Genomic DNA, 27,730 nt, shown 5'->3' on the forward strand with positions numbered 1-27,730 from the left:
TTGGGTTTTGTCGGAGGTCGGTCGAGAGGGGATCTAGTTTAGTATAGATCTCGGCCGAACAGGCTGCTGCTGTCAGAGTGACAATGTAACCGTCACTCTGACCTGATGTAAAGTTGGAGTTTTGTAAATAATGTAAATAAACCTAATATCCCGCAAGGAAGGCAGTCCTCATCCCTCACCCGCTCCAAGCATCGGTCGTCGGTCATCGGAGCGAGTCGAGATGGTCCTCTCGGCTCGCGCATCAAAAGAACATCACTATTTCGCCTCCATCAGTTCGCCAAGAAGATGGAGAGGCGAAATTTAACTCCCCCTCTACACAGGCAAATTTTTCTGGCTGAATAATTTAACGATGCATACTTTTGTAACCTGATTAAGAACGAACGAATAAATTGCAATACGAATCCACAAAATAGCTGCAGCATGCAATCAAAAAAAGCTCAAGTCAAACCTGCACGGTCCAGTCACAGGCACACATCGAGCGCATTAATGGCCGATTGAACACCATTCCCATTGTGATGCAACTTCAAAACGGCATTCACCCTTCCGCAACACGCGATTAGAATGGAATCTCTTCGTCGTGAGGCATTCCCTTGAGAATCAACAAAAATGTCCGCAGCGGTGAGGTGATGGGTGAAAGATGGGTCGGGTGGCGGCCCGGATTGTATTTGTAAATGTTAGGCGGGCGCTACACATCTTCAACACTTCTCGATGACGTGATGCGCACGCTTTCTTCCATGTCAGGCGTTCGTTACACAGCATAGCAGAAGGAGCAAAGATGTTAGAAGCGGCGAGGTGACGGATCCAAGATGGGTTGCCCGGCGGCCTGGTTCATACTTGCCAAAGTTATGCGAGCGTTAGACACATCTCCAACACTTCTCGATGACGCGATGAACACGCGTCTCATGTGAAATAACGCTACAAGCTGTTTGCTTCTAGCCGTCTTCTTCCTGAACGTTCACACACGCCAACCGCACTTTGATGTTTGTCGCCATATTGGCTACCCAACGAAGACCATGGCATGGCTTGGCTTGACTTCGTTGCAGTCTTTCCGGGTTAGATTTCTTGCTTCCCATCAGCTCTCTTCATGTCTGATAGCAGCGCATTTTTTAGGAGCGAAAGTGAAAAAAAAAATGTTGACCTATTTTGCATAATAATTTGGTTAAAGATTTGCGGAGATTTAAAACTGAACAATACGCTTCATAATGTCATACCAACTAAGTTTTATTGCTTAAGGGCCTTTATTTCAACCTTCTGTCGCGTGATTTTCGGGAAAAAATAAAATTCAGGAAATCGCACTTTGTGGGTCCATTTGTATTAGTTTTTATTTAAACCAATACGTCTCTACGTATTAGACTCATACAAACAATTAGCTATTATGTCTATTAGCGGTCTTCAGATCCATTTGTACTAATACATCTTATACGCGAAACTTATAGAACTAATACAAGTTTGTATAAGACTAATACACACGTCTTATACACCCAATACAAAAATGTATAAGACTAATACAAGTTTCTATCAGAATTTTTGCTAGGGATACGATAACGGCAGCGTCAGACGTCCATTCGGGTTGTGATCCAAAAGAAGTAATACAACGGATCATTTAGGGATTACTCGCAATTCATTGTGGTCCAAAATAAGCTCTAGGATGGACCATTGAGGGATCATTTACAATATCTAACCCTGTGGATGTCCCCTGGACGCCCAGTAAAGGATCCAGGACGTTTAGACCATTTTAGGACGTCCTCAGGACGTTTTGCGTTTACTGGGCTTCATTTTCCAACTATAATCCATCATCATCTTCATTATGATTACTGCTTCTTGGCTAGTACATCATAGTCAAATAATATCCATCCTCCGTGTGACCTCCAAGCCTTGTTGCGTGGCTTGCTTAGTCAGTGATGTCGATTGTCAGCCCACGTTCTCTCGCAGCGGCGCCTCCATGATCCTCCACTCAGGTCGGCGTTTCCTGCAGTGTAGCTTTACAATGTGCACCAACGCCACTGATAAATCCTCTATTGCTTGGCTTTTACTGGCATAGAAAATGGCCATCCGGACAACGGATCTCCAGATCATTGCTTGCCTTCGTGAGGATGACGTCGAAAACTGGCTCAAGAACTACAACCACGTCATAGTTTTAACAGGTGCGATGACTGAGCTAGGCTTGATTTTTTATTCTTGAGGGGGAACTGAAAACGATTTGCGAGTTTAACAGAAAACGTGGGCAGATTTTTTGCATTATTTTCACACCACACTCATCATCCAAAAGAGAACTAGAGTCTCTTCAACTCTCCGGGAAATCTTACACGTCGTGTACAGAAGGTGTTCTTGGACTTTGACGCCGCGTAGGCAATCTAATTACTTTGTCTGATCGCCTTGGGCACATTAAAAACGGAAGCGTTTCATTGGTTTTCTATGCATTTGCCGTTCAGAATCGAACAAGCAGCGCGACGCCTTGGGCCGTAGTCAGCGGCTAAAAGATATTTAATGTTTGTTTGCCCCCTGGTGGGTACGACATGCTTGCTCTGCTCAAAGATGACTTCCGCGGAACGATATAAAGAGTGAGACGCGAAGAAATGCATGGACAAGGGTCGCCAACTTTTGCGGAGCAGCAGCTGGAGTCAGCTGTTCCCAGCACCCGGAAACGATTAGGTAAGAACTGGCCTCTATCGCGTCCGCCATGTTGCCTCAACATGATCATAATGTGAGTCTTGTCTGCGCAGATGGTGAAGCCTCAAAAGGCTGTCGCTCCCGCTGTGCAACACACACCAATTCTAACACCGTTGTTGCCCGGAGACCATCATCCACACGTAATCACCTGCACTTTCGTTGTCGGGTACACTCAACACCTACTACACTTCTTCGCGCCCTTCGTGCCTGGTTGAAGTTACCGCAGGATAACAGACCACATATCTTCTTTCTGCCGCAGCCGACTGCAGGTTGAGCTGCGGGCTTACTCTTTTTTTATTCCACGAAGAAACATGTGTTCACAATGCGGTCACAGGCCTCTCTACAACCGACAACGACTGCGTCATCTGAAACGTCGCTTAACCCTCCTGGCTACCTCCGGTGCTTCCACAATCGCTTATATAAATTTAAACATTTTTAGACTAAAAGAGCACGATAGAACAGCGTGTCAATACCTCACGCAATCTGGGCAGGACACAACCAGCACCAATACTAAAAATTGCGAAACACGCCCCAAAGATGTCTTTTCCTTCATAAGCCTGGGCACTCTTTGACGTCACTCAAAACTTTGTGAGCGGAAACACGACCGCGACCGCCATGGACACAATTACTGGCCTCCCCCGCTTACCGCAAGTTTCACAGCTACAAGAAAGCACAAGTATACAGGCCAGACAAAACACGCGTAATTCTCTAAGATGGCGAGCTGGGCGAGCGAGTTGGTTTATGGTGATAGAAAACAACCAGCGCAAGACGCGCAGACACAGACACAGACACAGCGCGGTACTCACAACTGAATTCCTATTGGAAAAGAAAACCATATAACACAAAAACCGCGCATGTCAAATCAGTCCAATTCAAGAATGAATCGCTTCGCAAGCCTGAAAATCGGCCAGTCCCATGTTCTGCAAGGTAATTTTCGCTTTTCTGCAAGGTCACAGAATGTTGGCTTACGCAAGTTTCGCAAGTTTTTTATATAAAAAAAGCCTCAGACCTTTCTCTTGTTTTTTGATTAGCGTGTTTGAACAACACGGTTGTGACAGTTAAAACTGGTGTACACTTGTGTACACGTGTACACGTGCGTAAATGAGAAGCCAAGTTAGAAAGCGAAGAGTTCTGGAAGGACACAAAATGCTGGCGCGGTCGCCTATTGACGCAACGCGGGGTTCACCTATGTAGCAAAAACCGCAAGACAACACAAGTTGTTTTCTATCACCATGAACCAATACCAACTCGCCCAGCCTGCCATCTTGGTGCAATACATTTCTTGTACACAGGGCTCCCTTCCTTGATCTAACTTTCTGTTTTACCAGCCAGCCTCCCTTGCCGCACTAATTGCGCAGTGTATGTGTCAAGCAAGAGTTGCTTCGTGGTATGCACGCCTTGGTTTGTGCTCTCCGACTCTGCAAGCTTCACGTGGGTGGTTTCAACCCTCTGCGGGCCACGCTAGAAGAATGTGCCAGATCCGGAGGTTTGAGCTTTGCAGACAGGTTCGAGTCTACAAGGACTGCCTGCGAGTGTCGTGCCACGCAAGCCAGAGGGGCAGAAGGCGCTGCTCCACGTCACGTTACGAGGAATGGTACGGAACCAGCAATGAATACGGCGAGTTTCTTTTGAACATTGTCCGGCCCACGCTTCCAACCAAAACAAAGTCCGCAACGACTAAAGGCAAGCTGCTCAATCTAAGTGCTTCCCCGCTTCCGGTGTCTGTGTAGTCAAAGCTCCGCCTGGGCCCCAAGTTCAGGTTCGAGCCTTCCTTCAACCCAGTTGAGAAGGTAGTGATGGCTAGGACAGTATCGGGAAGGGTTGAAGACGACTTGCGTCCTAGGTGCGTGGTTGAGTGTGTTGATGCTTTGACTAGGACAGACAGACCTAAAATGAATGTGTCTTCTGTCTATCCGCTGGCCAAGTTTCCAGTAGAAAAGAATCTAAGACCTGTTTTGGCTAATAAAGAGGATTTTTGTGATTTTGCACGAGGGCATGTTTTCTGAAAAGGCATGTAAGGCAATGGAAACAAATTTTAAAACTGCCTGTGACTTTGGGTGAAGTAAAAATTAAAACAGTCAGTCTTTTGCAGGACCTGAGCCTTGAGAGGTTATACTCTTTTGTTGCAAAGGCCCAAAGTTTGGAACTCCCCCCGTTCTTCACTATCAAAACTCATAAACCTTATTTACCTATTCGGACAATGATTATGGAACGAGACTCATGGCAGAAGATCATTTCCAGATTTTTAGAAAGCCACCTGAAGCATCTGAGAATCCTGGTTCCTTTCAAAGTAGAAAATAATTCGGGGACAGTAGTACAATTCCTGCGAAAAGGTGAGACTTAATTCGGCAAGGGATTCAGCATTATTGTTGAGGTCATGTTTTTTTCTATCCCAACCAATGGGCTGCTACAATGTGTGCGAGAGTGTATTACTCTGGAAAATGACGAGCTTCTTTTTAGGAGTCGTAGTGGCACTTCCGTTGAAGGGTTTATAGAGTTACTGGCCTTTTACCTGAGTTGTACTTTTGTATTGGAAAGGGCAGAACCTCATTCAACGATCAGGTGTGTGTATCGGCTCGTGCATGGCGCCCGTTTTATGCGAAATATTTTTAGCCAGAATTGATCGTTGTGTGCCAGGATGTTTAAATGGAGCTGTGAAGCGTATCTTTTGATACGGTGGTGACTATTTGGTGCTGGTTGAACAACACATTGTACTGCCTGAAGCTGTCAATAAGGTGTTAAGAGTGTTTCAGAGCGAAGGTATGTGTATGTCTTTGACCTCTGAGGGGCAAAAACATAATTTGCTGCAGTTTCTCGACCTTAGTTTGCATTTTAAAAGTAGTCACGGTTGCTTTTGTTATGAGCCCCATTCAGCAAAACCTATCCCTAATTTCAGGTCAGCCCATTCTAAAGCAGTAAAAAGGGGTATTGTTTTTTCGTGTTTAAGGTCTGCACTAGAAAAATCCTGCAAACATTTATTAGGTCTTAGGTTTGCGAAGCTTAGGCGCTAGCTTTGCGAAGCAAGTAGCTCGTCTACAAAACGCGGGTTTTCCTTCTAGTGTACAAGTGGCTGTCACCGATAATTTAATAAAAGTTGTAAAGGTCGTGCTAAACGTGACTCGAGTGGTGATCCTTCGCCGAAAAAAAAAGAGTTTGCCGTAATTCTTTACACCCACAGGACTGCCCACGGGCTTAATAACGTAGGTTCCCCCTATGGTGTTAGCGGGGTGTTCAAAGCTCCAAATAAATTATCGAACATTTGTCCACTGGTTGCCAAAAAAACAGATAGCAATATAAAGTCCGTTGTCAATAAGTGGACTGTCAACCACAAGTACAAGTATGTTGCTTGTGCTGCAGGCGTTGTCTATCATATCTCGTTGTCTTCTGGTTTTTGCTAGATTGGTCAAACCGGTCGTTGCGTCAATAAGCGACTGCGCAAGCATTTTCTGTCCATCTAGAACACTTCGCTTTGAAACTTGGCTTCTCATTGCCGCACGTGTACATGAGTACACAAGTGTACACCGCTTTTATGTGACACAACTGTGTTCCAAAACACTAATCAACATACAAGGGAAGTGTCTGAGGCTTTTTTTTATATCGAAAAATTGCGAAATTTGCGTAAGCCAACCTTCTGTGACCTTCCACAAAAACAAAATTTGTTATCTTGCAGAACGTGTTACTTGACGAGTTGCAGGCTTGCGCAGCGATTTATTCTTGTACCGTTTTGACATGCGCGGTTTTTGCGTTTTATGTTTTTCTTTTCCAATAAAAATTCAGTTGTGAGTGCCGCGCGTTGTCTGTTACCTTCCTCGTCCTCGTCTTTCTTGCGCTGGTTGTTTTTCATCTCCATGAACGCGTAATTCTGCACGCCTTCCGAAACAGGGCCAATTTTAGATGCTGCAGCTCTCGCCCCGTACGACGGCAAGCCGCCTGATATGCCAGCCTTTGCTAGCGCGAGGGCGTCGTGGGTGTACCCCCAGGAGATACACACGAAGCCTCTTACCAGGGTACAGACCCGTACGTGCGGTGTTCAGCAGCCCCACATGCCGGCCTTCGTGTCTCGGAATGGCGTCTCTGGCCCAACCGTTTGCTGCCAATGGTTTCGTAGAATACGGGGCCTAAAACTGCTTTGTCACCACGGCCTTGACGTGTATGTCTTACCTTTCTCTAAATCAAATATGCGCGTACGAGACACTCACTACTCTCCCCAGCCTTCCAGCTGAACTTACTGCCATGCGGGATGGTCTGCAGGTGCTTGTTCAGATATTTATTAGCGTGGTGAAGCTGAATCCTAATACATACTCAACGACATCTCTTCACGATTTACGTCGCCTTGCGTGGTTAACAAGCCTGCCTGAATCCATTCACGCTGTTATAAACATTTATCCTTGCCCTACGCGCGCTTTGTAGCATCGCCCGAACAGGGTTCCTGCCTGCACAGTGGGGGATCGCACCTGCTACTGGAGTAACCTTCCGCGGCCACTACCAGTTTCTGCGGTACTGCTGGTGGGAAATAAACATCCACTACGCCACGCGTCCTATCCTTCCAGCGCGTAAAACCGGCCTCGCCAGTGGCCTCGCTCGCTGGGAGGAGTTCTTGCTGCAGAGGCTTCTTCTTAGGGTGGCGTTAATCCCAGCAGTAAACCACGCTTGGCCAGCCCGCTATCACGCATGGTTTCCTGACACCTAAACTCTTTTTGTGCTTCTGGCATCAGAAGCTGACATCAAACACGTGTTGTGGACTTGTACAGGTTTTTAAAAGCCCATACGCAGCACTTCTGTGGCACAGGGCTTCATTCTGGGGATCCCAGATCATGAGCCGTGCATATTGGGGCCACATCATTGTCCAACAGAAAGTATTTGAACTGGTTTTAGCTGGACGTTGATGGTCCCAGCTGGGCTGCTGATCGTCACGGCTAGGCCACTGTCGGTCCCAACTCGGCTTCAGTTAGGACCAGTACGGCTCAGTTGGTCCCAAATGGGCTGCTGTTGTTACCAGCAAGGATTCTGCTGGGACAATCTGGGCTGCACTTGGGACCAACAGGGCAGTAGTTGGGACCATCAGGGATCCTGTTGGGACGAACAGTTGCTTTCAAGACTTCTTGTGTACACATAATGTCTTTGCTATAACAACTTGCTGGAACCAGCCAGTACAACTACACCTCCGATTGATTCATTATGGGGTTTAACGCGCCGGTGCGACGCAGGAGATGAGGCGCGCCGTACTGGAGGGTCCGGATGAACTTTGGCCGCCTGGGCATCTTTAACATGGGCCGAAATCTCGTACACATGGACGTTTTTGCTTTTCATCGCCACAAGAAAAGCGGCCACCGCGGCCTGGAATCGAACCCGTAACCTCATGCTCCACAGCAAAACTAAAGGTCCACTTTCAGCACATAACACGACTAAATTTCAGCCTGCTCTCGAAAGAACATGATAAAATAGAGCACTACAATTTTTGTGCCCACTTTCTTTCTTGAGTCCTGGTTTTTTAGCTATTTCTAGGACTAATATACTCGCCGAAAATTCAATAAAAAAGGACCCCTTAGTCACCCATATGCTTCTCCAACACTGCAAAAATGGACATTCACTAACCCACAGAATCGCCCTTCATAAAGCAGCCAAATCGAAGTAAACCAAAAAGCTGTCAATTGTGCAATGTACATGAATTGCAACTTCAAGCTATAAATATAATAATGTATTTCTGCCGCTGATTACATTACTACTTCTAGTTAACGTACAGGCAAAGTTTTCTTATTTAGCCGGTCGTGAAGTCAGCTGAAGCGGTGTTAAAGGGGCCCTGAAAGGCAGTTTGAGCACACTAAATGAACTAGCGCAATCGCTAGATTGGGTCGCCAACGTCACCTGTGCCAAGTATTACTCTTTTACGCGCAGCGCAAAGCTCACACTTTTGTTGCAAAGTTTGTCGCTTTTTTCTCACCCTTTCCTTCGTGTTTTTGGACGCCGCCATCTTCACATGTCTACTTCATCGATTCCCAGATGTTCGTCATGAGCTAGACATCCTGCTATTGGCGGCTTTTTCACGCACTTCCGGCAAAGAGATGAGTCGTCTGCTCAGCGTCGGCTCGCCGGCTGATCTGCCAGCGGAGTGCCGGAGTGCTTTGACATTTTACGACAAACGAAACAAGTGTAAACAAACGCTTAACCGTTTGTATTGAATGCAACACGGCCATAACACGACGTGGATTTTATCTTACGTGAGAACGTACCATAAAGAAAGTCCCGTGGCACTTCTTTGGTGCAATCGCAGAGAACGCCCTGAGCCGAATGCCCGGGTTTGACGCGTACATTTTATTCAACTTTAAAACAATCCAGAGATGCGTTTCGAACGAACGCAACGTCACAACATGCGTTGCAAGTCTGAACCGCGATTGACAGACGATGAGTTGCCTCCTCCTGCCCGTCGTAAATACGGCGCTCACCTCACACCCGGTTTGCGGGGACGAGCAGCAAGTCAAAACTCTGGCGCGCAAGCCAGGCACACTGCACATACCAAATGCGAGGTTGAGTGGTACGTCGTTCGAGAAAGATAATCCAGACCATGGGAAGCACTATCCACCCGCAGAAGTACAATGTCGCATTTCATCGCGAAACGAACGCGTCCACAACACACAGGAGGCGATGCACACACACACACACAGCTTCGGTCGCTGCATTGGCTTAGCTGCAAGCTTCGTTCGGACAATCAGCGATGCTACGACGATACAGAGCTGCGTGAGGACGACGTGCTAACCACTTCACGTATTTAAAAACACAGGGGCAAAGAACTAGGTTCATCGGAAGCAAAAAATCTTTCCTCCATTATAGTGCCTGAAATATACTGGCTAGTGTGCCGAGGGCGGGCTCCAGGCGGGCGCCGGGAGCGATGTACGCGGCCGTCTGCCGATTGGGGCGCTGCCGTGCGGGAGTGTGCGCGTTCATCCGGCCCGAGCAGATCGCGCGGTTACCTCCTAGCTGCGTAGCAGACGGCAGCAGCAGAACTTTCCATTCCCGCTTGTGACGAAAGCGAGCGAAAGCGACGGGAATTCTGTCGCGCAACCAAAATTTGTCCCGACCATTCGACAAAAACGATCGTCGCGCGACAAAGCGACGGAATTCCTGCCGCTCTCACTCGCTTTCGTCGCAAGTGCGAACGGGCCTTTATGCGCGATCTCCGCCCCACATAAAACAAGCTCTTGCTTGTCGCCTGAGCATACGGTTGATATCTGACTACGTTACACTGTGCCCAGTGTATTTAAACGATGTCACTAGGTTTGAAACGTACGCGCTCGGCGTGCAGCTTTGTAAACGCAAGCGGTTTCACATACGCACGCTATTTTGCTGCTAATAGAGTTTTAGTACAGCGTTTGTGGCCTTTGCATACGCTAAACGCTAAATTTTTGCGTCCCGCTACGTGACACCGCGATGGGAGTTTTAGTAGAGCGTCTCATCAGTTTTGCGTAGCGACACACTAATGCATACGGCGCCATCTGTCAAATGTTTTCCGAAATGTCTCGCCGGCTGATCTGCTAGCGGAGTGCCGGAGTGTTTGGACATTTTACGACTATCCAAACAAGTGCAAACAAACGCTTTCCCGTCAGTGTTGAATGCAACACATGGGTGCAGCTTGTCAGAACACGGGTTCTCGCTGATCGAGTGCAGCGTTGGTTTGCTCTTCGCCTTCACGTTCATCGCCGCTGATAAAGCGATCCGATCCGGCGCGTTTTGTGCACCGGTTCTGTGTCGGTTGAAAATGTCTTTTTTCACATGCCGCCGGTAGTAGGAATTACAACCACCGCAAAATAACACCCGGCACCAGCGGGGCCACATCTGAGACCGCGCTTTTTGGATAAACAGTAAGCGGTGCACCAAAGGGAACGAGCCCACGATTCTCCCCACGCGGCTGCGAGTTCGCCGCCGATACCAACTGCAGCCCTGCAGCTACGTACACCGCGAAAGGGCAAGGCCAGGCCACACACATGCGGCCAGGTCATTCGTTCGCTTTTCCAGCCTGTGTCCATGGTGTCTACAGAGATGAAAAAGCCGAAAGAGCTGGCCCGTAGCAGACGGCAGTCTGTGGGAGCGCAATAGCGGAAGTACGTCACCGCTGAGGAGCGGAGCATCATGGGAGGGGAGGCCAACAGCGAAGAAACAGTTGAAAGGAGGAGGAAATACGGCGCGACGATAATTCGCGGTTTTTGATTTACGATTTCTCAGCTAATACTCATCGCTTTAACAAAATTCTTGCAGGAGAAGATTGCTAATACATTGCTTTATTTGGTTACATTTACATCCATGCATCGGCGGAAGGCATTTCAGGACCCCTTTAAGCTAGTTCTTTCCAAGCGACGATTACAGACGGCGACGTGTTCATGGCGACGATTACAAACTGCGGTGTGCGGCGGTGTGATCATGTATTTGCGCAGGACGATTATGGCACGAACTGAGCGTCTTCTAGCGTAATTCGACATACAAAATTTGGAATCATCTCATCGAGAGTGGTCCAATATGTTCTTTGCCGGCCGAACTTCTATGAACATGAATTCCGCAGTATTTCGCGGCATCGTGGTGTGGTACGTAGGACTCGCCTCTTCGTACGTCTTTCTTAAAGCTATTGTGTCCTATGTACTAAATGCTTGATCATGACAAAAAGACGCTACCTGCATCGCTTACTGTGCAAAGGTGAATCCTGTTCTAATATAACTTCATAATGGGAATGCTCTTCAATGGGCATTGCATAAGAATTTGTCCTGAGCAGTTCGAGACGCCCGGAAATTAAGTTGCGGTAAAAACAACAAGAAAAGTGTGCATGGCAGTTGCAACATCTGTCGGTAAATAAAATGGATCTAAGTGCATCATGTTTAATCTGTACATCCTGCTGATCTATCTAGAGGCACATGCCACTGGCAATATACATTTAACCCACCAAGTGACTAATTCTAGCTCGGAGCAGTTATACATTCCCAAATGGGACGAGCAACCCTAGGGGTTTCAAGGGGACCAACAGCCTGTTGGGACCAACAGCATGATGACCAAACTTGGAATGTGGCTATACCCAGTTGAACTCGGACCAGCAGAAACCAGCGCAATATTTTCTCTAGGGCCAGCTCTTGAATATTTGCAGAAACCGGTTTACGTTGTACCTTTCAAAACTTTTTCTGGTGCCATTAGGGCAATCTCTTGGAGAATAAGTGACCCCTGATTCATACACTATGCGGAGTTATCATCCTCGCGTTCCAGCTGCAGCTGATTATCGCCATCTTTGTTTTTCAACTATTATGGATCATCATATGGTGATTAGTCCTCCTTGGCCTGTACGACGTTGCCGAATAAGCGCCATCCTCTTTGCATCTTGCAAGCCCCCTTGCGTTGCTTCTGAATACTTCCAGCGATTGCCTTGCTTTCATTCACACCACCTCTTTCACGCAATCCACACCAAAACCAACAACTTCGTAGAAAAGCGGAGTCGGGACTAGAAGACTTATTTTCCACTGCTATCAAATCCTACGTTACCATGCTGTGATAGTGAAACCTCTGGTTTCGAAGTTCATGTAGGCGCTGATATATCACTAAAAGCGTTGGCTAGATCTGCTAGAGGCTGCCCTAGTATGAGGCAAGTAAAATCGATTGCTTTGCAAACTTCAACAAGGCTTACTTAAAACACAGTTCCTTTTGGTTTATTTCACGCCCGTAATATCATGGCAATCCTACATTTATACCATATCTTCACATAGGCTATTCAATATTGTTGACACGTGCAATTAAATACCCATCGTACCAGAGGGAAGCACGAAGTCATGTTGTGCTCATTGCGTGCGCCCCAAGAATATTAATGTTCGAAAATAAGAATAACTTCTTTATCAGCCACTCTAAAGTCGGCAATGCTGAAGCAAGATATTTTCTTGTAAATACACTCTATTAGAAAACTGGGATTTCAGATGTGTTCGCTGCCTGAAGTTTTAATGGTTTTCGAAAGGTGTTTGTGTGAATATGAAAGCGATCTTTCTGTTGCAGAGTGAACGTGCCTTTGCAGAACATGGAAGAATTTTCCGCAGCGTTTCACTGCAAGAAAGGCTCAGCTATGCGGCTTTCTGACCACGAGCGATGCACGCTGTGGTAGTATTTTTTTTTCAAAGCACAGATATCGTTGTGGTTTTTTGTATAAACGGAGTAACTGCATAGCTTCGTGCATAAACATAAATGTTAGGTATTGTGTATTTCCAAATTTATTGTATGTATCAATTGGAAATAAACATTACTGGAACATGGCAGTCCTAGAAACAAAGATGAACTTTCCGCAGTTGTTTATAACTTCTAGTATCAACAAATTTCTCGTCGTTTTAACAGCGGAGCTGTTGTAGCTGGCCCCAAAGTGTGGTACAGAATGCGCAACATTTACCTCGTGAAAATTACCATAAAACTCCCCAAGGCTCCTGAGAGCGTTCTTCGCAGAAACCGCCAATCGCCCCAGCACATAAGCGATCTTTCTGTTGCAGAGTGAACGTGCCTTTGCAGAACATGGAATCGTATTCAGCAAAAAAATGCCGAAAACCTCCAGTACTAGCGAGAAAACGCCAAAGGGGGCGTATCCGCGTGTCTGGCGGGGACCCTCAGCGTTTCCGCCTGCGGCAGTGATATTTTTATTTTATTTATTTATTTATTTCCTGCAGCGCCAAGATGGCATTATAGCAGGGGGAAATTGAACATGTGGTTATATACATGTGGCAGTCAGGCTACAACACATCGCTGAACATCGTCACAAATACAAAAATAAAAACAGAACTACAAGTCTAACAGATACTTACTAAAAAGCGCGTCAGTTGTACAATCAACTATAGCATTTGGCAACTTATTCCACAAACTAATGGTGTGAGGAAAGAACGAATCTTTGAAAACATTTGTACGGCAAGGTATTTCACGAATTTTCCAACTATGGTCACGCCGTCTAGATACGAAATGTGGGGTAAACAGAAAGATGTCAGGATCAATGCCAGTTTCTTTAAAATAGATACGATAAAGCAAATTAAGTTTGACATGCTGCCTGCGTTCTTTTAGGGGTTCCCAGTTAAGCTGGTTTTTAAGTAATGTAACACTGGATGGGAAATTGTAATCACCTGTGGCAAAACGGGCGGCACGGTTCTGTACACGTTATAACATTTCGCATAAGTACGCAAGTTGCGGGTCCCAAGCGGCGCACGCATACTCCATGATGGACCTTACGTGGGTGAAATAAAGAAGTTCTTTCAGTTTAGGAGGGGCAGCCCTGAAATTGCGCCGAAGAAAGTTAAGCGTTCGGGAGGCAGAAGAACAAACATGTTCAACCTGTCTTTTCCAGGAGAGGTTGGATGAGAAGTAAATGCCGAGGTACTTAAAATCTGTAACTGTGTTAAGGGGCACGTTGTCAAGAACATATTTCGACAAAATGTGTTTACGACTGCGCGAAAAAGTAATGTGCTGGCATTTCATTGCATTCAACGTCATTTTCCATTTTTTACACCAGCGCTGAATTGAATGTAGATCGTTTTGAAGATGGCATGTATCACACAAACTAGTTATACGGTGATAAATGACACAGTCGTCAGCATACAGACGCACTTTGCAGTTAAGATCAGCTACAATGTCGTTGATAAAAACAAGAAAGAGCAGAGGCCCCAGGACAGACCCCTGCGGAGCACTGGAAGAGACACTCACTGCATCAGATTGGCACCCATGCAATAATGCAATCGATAAGAATGAAAATACTGCTGCTAGCACAGCACAAGGCGACAAAGCAACATGTAAATTAACACTTTCAAACTTCTAGAAATGCGTGATGATGTGTCATCTGCTCATAAAAAAAACCTTTGCAGGCTGGCTAAGGAGCAAGACTTTCCACGACATAGTACGAGCTTTCCCAGTTGTTTATTATTGTACACATTATGAAAACACTTGGAGTGGAACCCGCAAATTCCAGAATTATGGGAAGCACCTGCAGTGCATTCATGACTTTCATCCAGTATTGTTATAATTTAGAGGCCAAGGATTACCCGAGATTCTGATGTTCACGCCAACCTTTATCAGCATAGTTAAGCAACGAACCAGCGGGCTCAAAGGATGATAACGGGTATTTACTGTGGTGAGGACAAAAAGATCAACCATCAACTATTGATGAAGGTATTGTAACTGCAGATGAGGAAGAAGCCCAGGAAACAGTCGAGGTTTGTCACACAGATGTGGTTATGCCAAGTGAACCGGTAAATGACCAAAGACCTGCAAAGTTCCCTGCTTACCCGGGGCTAAGGCAGCATCCTGGACGCGTCATCCTGGAGTCTGTGAAGACTTCAATAGGGCCACAGTAACAATTTATACCACACGGCGATGGTTGTCTGTTGGCGAAGGTACTCTCGCTACATTACAATTAACTGGGACGTCTATTCGAAGACGACGTACGGCTCAAGAATGCGCTAAAGAAATTTTCCACACACTTGGGGCTTCCGCACAATGCAGCAGAGGAGCGCCTGATTATTAGGGGCAAAAGGGAGAGCGTAGGGTCGTATTGTATCGGGTCTTCTCTGTTTAATCGTCCGCTTTAGTGTGAAGCGTGCCTGTTGTCTGGAGTGGGCGAGCAGTTAATATTTTGGTCATGAGCTGGTGCATCGTAGGAACAAGGCGAAGGAAAGAAACTTGCCTCAAAAGTGTAGGAGGGGGAACGGTCCTAGCGAAAAAAACACTAAGAGCAACCAGTATTTCGCTGGACGGCAGTGTTACCTGCGAAGAGGACAAATGCAGATATAATCATTAATTACAATAATGATGAGTTTTATACATTAAAAGCTATATAGGAACGGTTTTGGTTAAAACTTTATCCGTGCCCGTTGCTGTTTGTTTGATGTCTGCAAGCACAGGCGGTTCAGTGAGCAATATTAAAGTCAGGCAGGAGCTCCTCAATGGCAGTGGCTACAAAACGAGAATATGCGGTGAGCATTGGCGCAAGATTATTTAGAGAAGAATAAATTCGGGACTTCCGTTGATGTGCCGGAGCAAGAGTGGCCATGTGTTGACGTATTTTGCCACGTAGCCGCCCCCGTGGCAAACCAGTGGAAACAGGACATCGTTTGGGGCAAGAAACCACACAACTAATTCCTCACTGTCTCGAATGCAGCAAGCAGGCAGGAGAGACGCTGAAGGAATCCGGCTGGTGCATTGTCGAACGCGTGCGACGCTGGCAAGGGACACAAGAAGTGACGTAATCCGTGACAGTTGTGGGGATGCCAGGCCAGGAGTAGCTGCTAGGGATTCGGTCATATGTCTTCGCGAATACAATTTGCCCAGGGATTTCATCATAGTGGGAATCTTCCACAATAAATCGGTGAATTATATGGGGTACGAGAGGTTCCCAGTTGTGGCCATTGGTTCGGTGGTGGTTGCGACGGTAACGTGCGCCTGCACAAACGAGAATTTATCGAGGTTACAAGCATGGCGTTTTGAATGTTCACAAGGCTAGTAAAGCCATTAATGATGACTCCACAGTAATAATCCTCGTTTCACAAACACCGCAGAGTTGGAACTTCGGCCACGGCAGTAGACGGGACGGGTGCCACGGATAGTGCGCTTTTCAGGGCCCCTAATAGCCTGAGATACAGACAACAGACATCCAGAAATGGCATCGGTGTTGAAATCTTGGCTGTCGCATTTATAAGCTACTCCAAAATTATAATTCTGGGTAAGAATTACCAGTGCACGCAAACGATGGGGATAGGTATGTACGAACATGAGGGTGAATAGGTAATGATGATGGCGTTTTACTGATAAAAAAGAAGCACCGCAAGCACGCTAGGTGCTGAATTCTTAAAAAATACTCGTCTCATTTTCAAGAGACGCAGCACTCACATGAAAAGGCATGTATTCTTAGGCTGGGGCGTCGCTTTGAGGGGTGCGAATAGCACACGGGGTGTGCCATGAGAAGGGGCTGCGAAAGGGCGCAATACGGCGCTTAAGGTGACAGGATCGCGAAATGTATTCTTGGCTCTGAATAAAAAATCCTAGCACGAAGTGCTTCTTTTCCGGCTTCTTCGTCTAGTGTTTGACACACTTCCTTTTTTGAGAACACTCCATTCCCTCGCACCTCATTTTGTTTACAATAGACGGCGAATTTGCACTTCAAACAAACTGTAGGACGAATTTCAGAAGCACTTGGACGGCCTTCCTCCTCTCAATAAAAATTTCGTTTTGTCGCAGAGAACCAAAGGTATAAAACTGGTGACCGCGCCAGGTCAACCAAGAAAAATAATAAAAACACCGATTGGCCCACCGTACTTGTGTTGTGTTTTAATTGCTTTGTATACGGGCTTAGACCTTTAGAGAGAGAAAGAGAGAGAATAACCTTTATTAAAGGAAACGAACCAAACGGTCGGTTTCTTCAGTCCAGGGCGCTGTCAGAGCGTTTGCCCGTATCAGCCCGGTGGATCGACCCAAGCTGATCATTGAATATCGACCTGGCCAGTTCTCTCTCCCCCTGCTCAACCGAGGGGTTAGAAATCGCGGAAAGTGAGGGGTTCAATTGGCCCTGAAACACCCTGTGGTGCAGAGTGCAGCGCGCTTAGCAGAATCGACCAAGCGAGTCGTATTGCATAGGCCAGTTGAAGTCCAGCGTGTTAACAATCACAATTATAGTCCTGATTTTCAAAGCACATTGTGCAAACACCACGATGATAAAACAATTTTCAAAAACACAAGTAGATTGCTCACATAGACCATTGGTTATCAACTACGATTTGTCTCACTGCTCTGCTCCAGTCAAACTGCCGCGAAAATTTTATTGAAGAGAATTTCATTCCATGTGGCTGAACGGCTCGGCTCCCATTTCTTTACAGCTCCTGAATGAGCAACGTACATTGCTGAGTGATTCCAAGAGGGAACGAACTAGCGCGTACACGTGAATTTTTTTGTTTTTCTCGATATTGTTATGACTTATCCGGAAGCAAAGAGGATAGCTTAAAAGTGCAATTCGTTTTTGTGGAGCGTGAATACTTCCCGAAAAAAAAATTGCAAAGTTGGCGTAAGTTATGCGACATATTCGGCAGCTGCAGACTTTCCAAATTCGAGGCTTCCCGCACGGCACGTTTTGATCGTTTTATCTAAAACATGTTTAAAACAAAATCTACACCAAACGACAAATGGAAAAACACAACTATCTCGTTCTGCTGGGAACAAAAAACTTTGAAAAATACTGTGAAATCGGGCCAGACGCTAATTTGTTGTTTATTTTGAGGTACCGTATCTCCGTATCTCCAGTTGTTACCAACTTGTCAGTGACAGGTGAAGTCGAGCACTTGTTTGCACACGTATCTGCAAACTTTCGCTTGTCTAGATAAAATATAAGTATACGAAAAAAAAATTGACGGCTGTGCTTTTTTTTTTAAACGCCGAACTTTAAAATTAAAAAGCCAGTCTCCATTTTCTTCAATATTGGGGAAACTAAACTCTCTTAGAGGGCCAACAATACTGCTGAAAAACTTGTCGCATCATTTTTTATGCCGCAGTTATACGCGGCTCCAATCACGCTTTCGAGATGCCTCTCCGCACCGTGGTCCACTACTGCCACTGCTTGGTTCATGGTTCTTCCCCTTGCCGAACGCCGCAACTTCCTGAGCAATTCCACAATTTGCATTATATATATGTCTATATATGTGTGTATGTGTGTGTGAGAGAGAGAGAGAAAGAGAGAAAGGAATGACGGTAGGCAGTAAAGAATTCCAGGGAAAGAAAATCGGAAAATGTCGTAATACATGCCCTTCGAATGGGATCAGAACCCCCGACCTCCAGAATACGGGTCTTGTGCGATGACCACTACGCTAGTTACAGGGTTGTGCTCTTTTACACTTTCTCGAGTATTTATATTAGGGTAATTGTTTCCTTTTCGTGGGGGGGTGGTAGCCAGCGCCACTTCGACTACTCGGGAAAGGGAACCTTCTTATTAACCACTGGGCCATGAGTCGAGCGTCTACGACATGTCCAGGATGGTAGTCTAGCGTTGAACCTTTTCAAGCTTACTGTGCACCAAGACTGCAAGAACACAGACCCCCGCAATGCATTTAGCGAATCAGAATGGAAGACGAGGGACTCGTTGAGTTAAGATAGAAATAAGAGTAACCAGTCAAGAAAGCCAAGGAACGCAGAGACAAAAATATCCCAGCAAACCACTAATACCTCTGCGACGTCCCAAAAAGATCCTAACGTCTACGTCCCAGCAGTATCTCTATTAGACATCCGTACAACGTGCAATATTTTATTGAAAATTTTTGGTGGTTGAAATAACGTTGCTGGTACCTTAATGTCGGACGTTCTTTCAACTTTGTTAAAGATGTACTCTCGATGTTGCTGCTGCTTCATTTGGGGACGCTATTTAGACATATTTTGCTGACGTTGTTCGGATGTTGCTGGTATGTCCGTTTTTTACTTTGAACATGTCTATCGCAGTTACATTTATTTTAGCTATATCTGCTACACTTTATTTTCAAACTCTCCGCAGGCGTACTGTATTGAAATTACCGAGCGGTTTTGAATGGGTTTTGTAAGGGTTTTGTACCGAGGGTTTTTGTGCAAGTATTGTAATCCACCACTATTGCTTTGAACCTTTCACCTTCAAAACAGTAGCCCAATACCGAACCTCACGGAAAGAGGCAGAGACTTGGGGCAGAATTCGTTTACAAGCGACGTTGCCAACGAGCCTTCTAATGGGGAAGAGGGTCATTGCCGCAAAATCTGAACAAAATAAGATAGGATGATGAACGAAGACGCAATTAGCACAACTTTACTTGCTACTTGATTTAACCTTGATGTTAAGTATAGACTGCAGCTTCATGAATTCAAAGTGTGAGCAAAGCAAATTTCGGGGCTACCTTCATACTGAGGTTACCGTCGAACGTAACTTGTAGCTTAACGGCAAGGTGCTCTGCTTTTTTTCCCTTGAAGAAAAGTCGATGACACCCTCATTACAAAGAAAAACTAAAAACTTTCATGAGGTTTTGCCAAGATTCGAACCATGGACTTTCAAAACACACCAGCAGCTAAGCCTGAATCCACTCGCCCACGCCGTAAAACAGTGCGTGGACCCAAGAATTTGGTACGCTAACAGAGGCTGCCAGCGAATATTGTCGGGTGATTCGTTTTGGTCTTTTTGGCAAATATCGGCAGTGCTAACGCTTGTTTCTTCAGCACCGATCTTGGAGGCGAGGTCAATTATGCTAATACTGCAAGTGATGTAACCAAAGCTCCCTTATTTAAGACAAGAAAAGCTATCGCGCTTCATCGTTCTGCCTATGCAAGCTACGGTAGCCGCGAATGAAATTCAATGCACCGCTAGATTTCTGGCATTGATAAACTTTGTTCGTTACGCACCAATCTTGCAGACAAGCTCAAAATGCTAACACTACAAGTGATGTACCCAGAGCTCCCGTGTTTAACTCGCGAAAAGCTCTCCCAAATCTCCGATCTCCCAGATGAAAGCCAAGCTGGCCATGGAGGAATGCGCAGTTTCGAACAGAAATAGCTTGTAATTTGCCTCAAGGCACCAAATTACCGCACGTTAAAAAAATGATTGTTTTCTGCGAACGTAATGACCCCAAACCAGGAGATGGACATGGAATCCGGACGATGTCGCCTGCTTTCGGATGCTTTCCGGCGCTGCGTCGGCACTGATATCTGCCGAGCAGCATAAACATCGGCGTAGCTACATAGGAGCAGTGGGAGAGTGAACTTGCCAGCTCGGACCTAAGTAAGCAGCTTTGGCTCGCTGAAAGGGCGAAGACAGCAGGCCGCACCAACGGAGTCCTGAACTGAGAACCCCGCCACTTCGAAGCTCGATCTAACTGTTCAATAAAGTTTTCCCCTCCTACCGCTTCAGCTCACGTCGCCGTGCATTTTGCCGACGTCGTCATCGCGGGGCGATGTCGACGCGCGAAAGCGCGAAAAATACGCTGCAAGTGCTTGCAGCCTCAGAACAAACCGCAAAATTACGGCGTCCACAACTTCACGGCAGCTGTATTTCCACCGCCGACCCTGAAATTGCCTTAAATGTCGTAATCTAGATTGTCGGTACAATTACTGTTTTATTTAAAAAATACCCACGTTCAAGCTTTTCTTGTATATAATTGGCAATTAATATCTGTATTTACCAATAACTGGGGCATCTATTTCGCAACGCGTTTTATCAAGGTGGGTGTCTTTTAGGAACTAGTTTTTCCCTCGGACGAACACGAGACAGGAAGTCGCTGCGCGGCAGGTCCGATCGTCCCACAGTTTATTAACTGCACTCAGTATCGATACGCCTGCTACAGGCTGGTGACGGCACGGGTGTGCACGCCTTCAACTTTCGTTATTGCGGTGATTTGACTAGCAAGGATTTATCTACCAGACGAAGAAATACTTCCAAGTAGTGGACGTAAGTGAGTACTAGTGAACCTTGTTTTCTTGTCATATGTATTTAACGTAGCAGAGTTGCTCTCGAACTTCGGTACGCGTAAGCTGTTAGCCCTAACGATTTGAAGGACTCGCTTTGTGCGTTGCGGAGATTTATCGGTAGACCTTTGTACCTGGCTGCTGCATTTAAAAACAGAATGAATTCTCGAACAATTTCTAGCCCTGTATTTGGTGAAGTGTTTGTGTTCTGTCCTGTTTTGCTAGGCGAATGTTTTGATATGAAATGAAATAAGGGAAGCCGGAGAGTGCGGATATAAGAATATAAGTGCGTGTGTGAATATAAGCGTGTTTACGTTACACGCACATCGTGTAGTTTTAACGTGATATTGATTTTTGTTTCGTTTCTGCAGATGCCGTTTTTTTCGTCATAATAGTTTTCGGTTAAAAAACGTGCACAATAAATTGAATGATTGCCGTGCGTGTAGCATTAAATTAAAATGATAAATCGAGTTAATTCCGAGAGTACAGCATTAGATTAAAATGCCATCTGGATGGTTTTGTCGCATTTCGATTGAGTGTTCAATCTTTTCGAACGCTCAGTTTGGTCGTCAAATGTTGGAATGAACAACGTGTATGCAACCCGAATTTATTTGTAACGTCAGAACTACACACATGTCGCAACTGGTACAGTAGTATGAGCAGCGCTGGTTGTGCTTCGTACTCTTACTGCAGCATCGCAGACGTAAATTAACCATTCAGAACCTAGCAAAAATATTCAAAAATGGCTGTTAAATTTCTGTCACTTATGAAATTTTCAGCTTAGTGAATTTAGTATGTAACACACCTTGGTGATCCGAGTAACACAGCATTTGGGATTTCGCAGGTTTAAGGCAGAGTATGATTCTGGTGTCTGGCCTGTCGTTTGCTAATAACTTACATGTTGCAGGCTGCTGACTGGTGCCACTTAGACTATGTGTGAATGTGATTGTGCTGTAAAAATTTCTTGCACTAATTTGATGCTTCCTGCGGTACAACGTATACTTCAACTAAAAATGTAGGCCTATCAGGACAAGTGAACAGGACAACATGACGAGTTTTTCAATGATGTGCTTTTTAAAGGTTTAGTTATGCATATATGCCAACTAGCCCACCTCGCCATTCTGCTGCAGGAGGTATATGTCCATGCCAGTGACGCTTTCCGCGTTTGTGCATGTTTCCTTTTGCCACATTTTGGGGACATGGCTTCATCCGTGTATATATCATCACTCCAATCTACCAAGCGGTTAGGATAGACACAGAAAAATATTTTGCAAGTTCAGATGGGATCTGTAGCTGCGCTAAAATGTCCTCAGAGTCCCCATTCACGAGATCTAGTTCTTATATATAGTGGTACCTCACATTAGCTGTCATAGTTAGTGTTAAGGATGCCTTACTAGTGCCAAGGCTGACATTAAATTATATCCACTCCGCTCTCTTCCTGTCCCTGAATGTTACACCCATCTCATAGCGTTCTATAGTCTGCTAAGTCGTCCTTAATTTAAGTGAGACCATTTTAGTGAGCCTAGAACTTTCTGCCCCGTAGGTGAGTACCGGTAAGATGCAGCTGTCATACACTGTCTTTTTCAGGGATAATTGTAGGCGGCCATTCTGTATTAAGCCAGTCTTAAAAAGCTGTAGTAACGAACTTCCTCTACCCATGCCTAGATTGAAGAACTGGCTTGCAAGGGAGGTTCCACTGCAACAGTCTGCACAAGGCGCGTGCTCAAGCTACTGATGACGGTCAACTTTGTGCAGGAGTTCTCCTGGTTCGGTAAAAAGAGAAGCACGGTTTTTTTCCACCTGCGAGTGGCAACCTGCATTGTGTGTAACTAGATATCTTCGTGTTGTAAGAGATACCAAATTCTTTCACCTGACAATGTATGGGGCCCAGATTTTTATTGTCAGTCACAACCTGTGAAAATATCAGCTTTGTGGACAACCTGCGGCTTCTTAGTTTTTATTGCTGGAAAAGGTATTAAATTTCTTTCAGCCTTTGGACCATGAAATGTTTACTCATATTCCAACCAATTTGATCTGCAACTATTTGGGCAGTTTCTGGCACCACAACGAAAACGCTAACTGTTCAAGAATCCCTACCACAACTGATGATGGAGGCATGCACCATTCAACCACCATTGAATCATTTCCGTGCTTCCATGCGTTTTTATTTTGTGTTATTGTTCTTTGAGCGTATCAGTTGATTTGAATCACGTAGTCATGTAAATCAGTCGTCTTGTAACTAATATCAATCATTTCCGTGTTCCCCGTTTTTTTGTTTGTTCCAAAATCATATAACTTTTTGTGAAATATTGAAATAGTGTAATTTTTTGTTTTCCTAACCAGAATTCAATAAGTTGTTTCAAAAGTTTTTGTCGTTTCATTGTTGTCCTGCCATTTCACTAAGTGTGAATCATTTCATCACGTAAATTTCTACTGCTCTTGTAACCACCGTACAGTCATTTTTTTTGTACACACCTTTTCTATAGATCATAACCATTTCCCTTGATGTTTGATTGTTTAAGCTAGCTTAAATTTGTATGGCACTCACAACCACCACTCAACACCACTTCTGTGTTTCCTAGGTGCTTTTGTTTTATTGTTCCACAAACTTTTCACTACATGTGAACTATTTAATTTCGTAAATGTGATGTGTTTTTATAACCACCATTCAATCATTTCTTTGTTTTTCACACTTTTCTTGCGTTGTTGTTCACCCACTTATTTTAATATGCGATATTTCAAGTTGCATAACTAGCTTGTGCTTGTACCTTGGGTTTACATGTTTGCTTTTCTTCCTATTTTTTGTCAACCTTTCTGCTCTGTGTGACTTATTTATACTCATGAATATTTGTACTATTCTTGTAATTGTACAATGTGGACCCTGTGGGCCAGGGCAGATAGGACTGAAAATTAAAGTGTTTGTGTTGCGAAAGCATATTACATAATCTGGAATTCAATATAAGCTGTTTCGCCTGAACTTTTTTGTGTTTTATGTGTACTTTGAAAGCATTCTTACTACCCAGCTGCAGGTACACTGTAAACGCAAACTATCCGGAAATAGAGTTTTAACCAAGTAATGTGCCCTGAAAAGTACTTATAGCAAAAAATATACTCCCTAGGCATGGTCTAAAAAAGTGGAACAAACCTCCATGGTAGTACCGTTGCCCATCCGTGTAGCAAAAGGGAGGGTTTAGAACGTCTTAACACCATTTGTTAGATGGCGTTCGGTTCCTTGTATATTACCACGTCCAGAATAAACTCCCCATCTGGCATAATCATCTCAAGCAGGCGGTCGCCATGTTAGTCTTCTGTTTCCGTGTATCAGCACTTCAACCGTGCCCTAATGCTAATTAGAACGAGTAAGCAGGACGCGACGGTTGCACGCAGCTACAAACCCCATACCGTACGTATACCCGTATAGATGCTTCAGCCAGCGCGATCACAGACAGACAGCGCGGCCGTGTTGTTTCAATCTGTTTATTTTGGCGATAGGTGTTGTCAAACTCTGCTGATAACAAAGAGACCGTTCTCGCCGTTGCAAACAATTGCAATGCTCATCTGCTTCGCTTGCTTGCGCATATATAGACGATTGAAATTCTCGTGCCAGCGCGCCAACGCACCCGACTGCAGCGACTCAACTTGCCCTGGCGGCACGACTTGCTGCCCGGATGTAAACAACCTCCGTGCTATCCAGGGGGGTAAAGCGAGCTCCGAGACCGTACGAATCGTGGGCGCTGACATGATACAATTCCCATGGTTGCCAGATCAATTGTATTCAGTTTTGTAAAAACTTGTTCGTTAATAATTTAACTAAAACAAAGAACTGAAGCAGAATAGTTACAAATAATTGCTTGTGTAATTAAAACTAGCTCTACAAAAAACTTTTAGTGTAATTAGGCTCTAATTAGCGAACAAAAAGTAAGTGCGTAGCTCAGTTTTGGTTTTGATTTTCTTTAAGTGTGCTAGGAAGTGGCGAGGCCCATGCGCCTGAGTTGCACAGTGTGTGTGTGTGTGTGTGTGTGTGTGTGTGTGTGTGTGTGTGTGTGTGTGTGTGTGTGTGTGTGTGTGTGTGTGTGTGCAGTATCCAGCTCAGATCTCCGTGGGTGCAAAACGCGTACAACTGGTAAAACTCGTATGCACGCGGTGAGCAAGTGCCTCCCCGGGCGCTTGCGAGGCCGTCATTCGTTCCTATTGCGCCTGAACTGACGCCGGAACAGCGATTCCGATCTGACCTTGACTACCGCAAGTTCACTACAGGCTACGGAGTGGCAGCCAGCGATTGTTTCCGTTGGAAGAGAAATAAAAGGAACTTTTATAATCGTTCGGTTCCAACTGTTTTATTCATGGAACTTCTTGCAGCTCTCCGTGCTTCGAACTTTCGTGCAAACGTTCGTGAAGGTAGAACGAAAAAATATGTAACGAAATGCGGTTTCTTTTTTGATCAATCACAATAAGTCAACAAGTCAATGTTCCCTCCTCGCGCGCACTGTGCGGCAAATTGCTGCCCATTCAATACTGCCCATTCCATTCAGTCCCGCAAGCTTTCCCTTTGAAGTTACGGAAAGCAGCTAGAACTTGACGAATACAGACGGAAAGGAAAACGGGACACGCCGCTGACTGTATTTCGCATACTCCCTTGGCATGCATTCTGCCACTCCGCTGGCCTGCGATTGACCACGGTCTTTCGTTCCTGTGCTTCAAAGGGCCTCAACTCACCGGCAATATCAGCGTTGGCTCAAGCGATAACGTTTTTCTTTTTTTGTGTGAGTGAGTGAAAAACTTTATTAGACGAGAGGCCATGGGGCCCTGGGGGGGTAAGGATGAGGGGAAAAGGGGAAGGTAACAACTCTCACAATGAACACAGTTGCAGTCTTGGCGTCCTAATCACAAAATGAACACATAAAAGTCAGTCAGTGGCACTAAAATGCACAGCTCACACTTAAATGTACAGTTCACACTGTAGACAACGCGGTTCACACTGAAAACAGTGCATGCTGCAGTCAGTTCACATTGTAGGTAGAACGGGGAAGTCTACCAGATTTGTGTGTCAATAAAGGTTTTACATTCAGCTACAAAGCCACAGTTCTTCACTTCACTTCCTTTGAAAAGCATTGAGCGACTCGCAAAAAGTCACAGAATGGCAAGCAAAGGAGCACAGCGCAAAAATGCACGGAGATCATACGCAGATTCATTTTTCTGTGCGCCCAGTACGAATCAGCGGACTCCTTGGCGTCCTCGCGCATGCGATCAGTCACATTCGAGCTGGCGCGCAAGTGTTGTGTGAGCGTTGCCACATCTTGCTCAAATAGTCTCAGTACATATAAGTCACACGTACGCTAAACCGAAAACACGTCGGTTACCTACCCACAGGAGATAAACTACGCAATGCTGTCGACGCCGCCTACACAAACTCCGCCTGGCCAGCGTTCCGCCATGTTACAATTATTCCCGGCATGCTTCGCTAGCCGGACGCGGAAACGCCACAGTAGCACGTTGCCAGATTACAACCCATCGCTTTCGCCGTTTTTAGTAAGCAAAAGCTCAGCTGGCAACCTTCAAATCGTAGTATCATGTCTGCCACTATGTGTCGTACGGTTCCAATGGTACGGTACGGTACGTACGGTAAGGCTCAGCGGCGCGCTTTCCCTCTAGAGTATATTATCTCTATGGTGCTATCAACGCAGCGCGGCCGGTGGCTCGGTGCGGCCGAAGCTTCAAGCCTCGCCTTGGGCCATCGTTTTTCTTATTTGAGAAGGACTAGTAGTGCCATTTCGTGGAAAGATTTTTATGTGCCCCTGTCACACGAGGAACGGCCGCTAACAGCATTTGGATACGGCGACAGCTGCGGTCAGCTCGCTGGTAAGTGCTCTTTCATCAGTCGATGCGTTTGTCAAACGTTTAGATAGGGTTAACTGCGAAGTACCCGTGCCGCACACAGCACGTACACGCACGGGCAAAGAAAAAAGCGCACGCTCGTTTTATTGTACTTGTTTGTGGCTTTTGGGGTATGCATTCGCATTCTTTTGTAGGCCGGTTTGTAACAGGGCGTTCGAGATGAAATCGTTTGTCGTGCGCGGCGTCGTTTCAAAGCAACGTGACGGTTACTCAGGTAGCCGAATCACCTCCGACAACGGTGCATCGTCGGGCCCGGTCGGTGAATATTGTGGGACTCTGTCTCTCATATGCATCGAACTGCTCGTGTTCTTTTTATTTAACTGCTCTACTTTGTAATATCTATTTGTTAACGCTCCTGATGGCTTGCCTGTCCAAATATAGGTCTTTGTGTTGTTTTTGTTCAAGGCTCTGACTCATTCTTAGCGCTCTGGTCGGCGAAAGCCGCAGATCAGACGGCCACCCCCTTCGAAAACTGTGCCCTGTAGATTCGGTGGCGTTGTTTGCTCGCTTGAGTCGACTCTTCACATCTAACAGCGCACCCTATTAAGGAAACGGTGACATGCGGAAAAGATGCTATGAGCCTATCGAACGATTAAATGCATATAGTGTGGAGCACGACGGCGACGTGGTTCGAAACCGAAATGTTTTTATTCCCTTTCGGATGATAATGAGGGTCTGTATACAATCGGGGCCCGTCAGTCGCCAGCTAAGGCCACGTAAATAAAAA

At 45.6% G+C, this 27,730-nt stretch overlaps 1 protein-coding gene across 1 annotated transcript in view; it reads left to right on the forward strand.

Annotated features, from left to right (window-relative positions):
* Window positions 1–2,044: 2,044 nt before the first annotated feature.
* Window positions 2,045–27,730, forward strand: part of LOC144164436 (histone H2B-like) — a 47,989-nt gene continuing 22,303 nt past the window's right edge. Inside the window, exon 1 of the mRNA XM_077694970.1 lies at window positions 2,045–2,144. Within this exon, the coding sequence (XP_077551096.1) occupies window positions 2,045–2,144 (100 nt within the window). The remainder of the gene's footprint in view (window positions 2,145–27,730) is intronic.

This window comes from Haemaphysalis longicornis, unplaced genomic scaffold, assembly GCF_048455015.1.
Source record: "Haemaphysalis longicornis isolate Haplotype H1 unplaced genomic scaffold, Haemaphysalis longicornis Haplotype H1 scaffold_13, whole genome shotgun sequence".
In the NCBI taxonomy this organism is placed as follows: Eukaryota; Metazoa; Arthropoda; class Arachnida; order Ixodida; family Ixodidae; genus Haemaphysalis; species Haemaphysalis longicornis.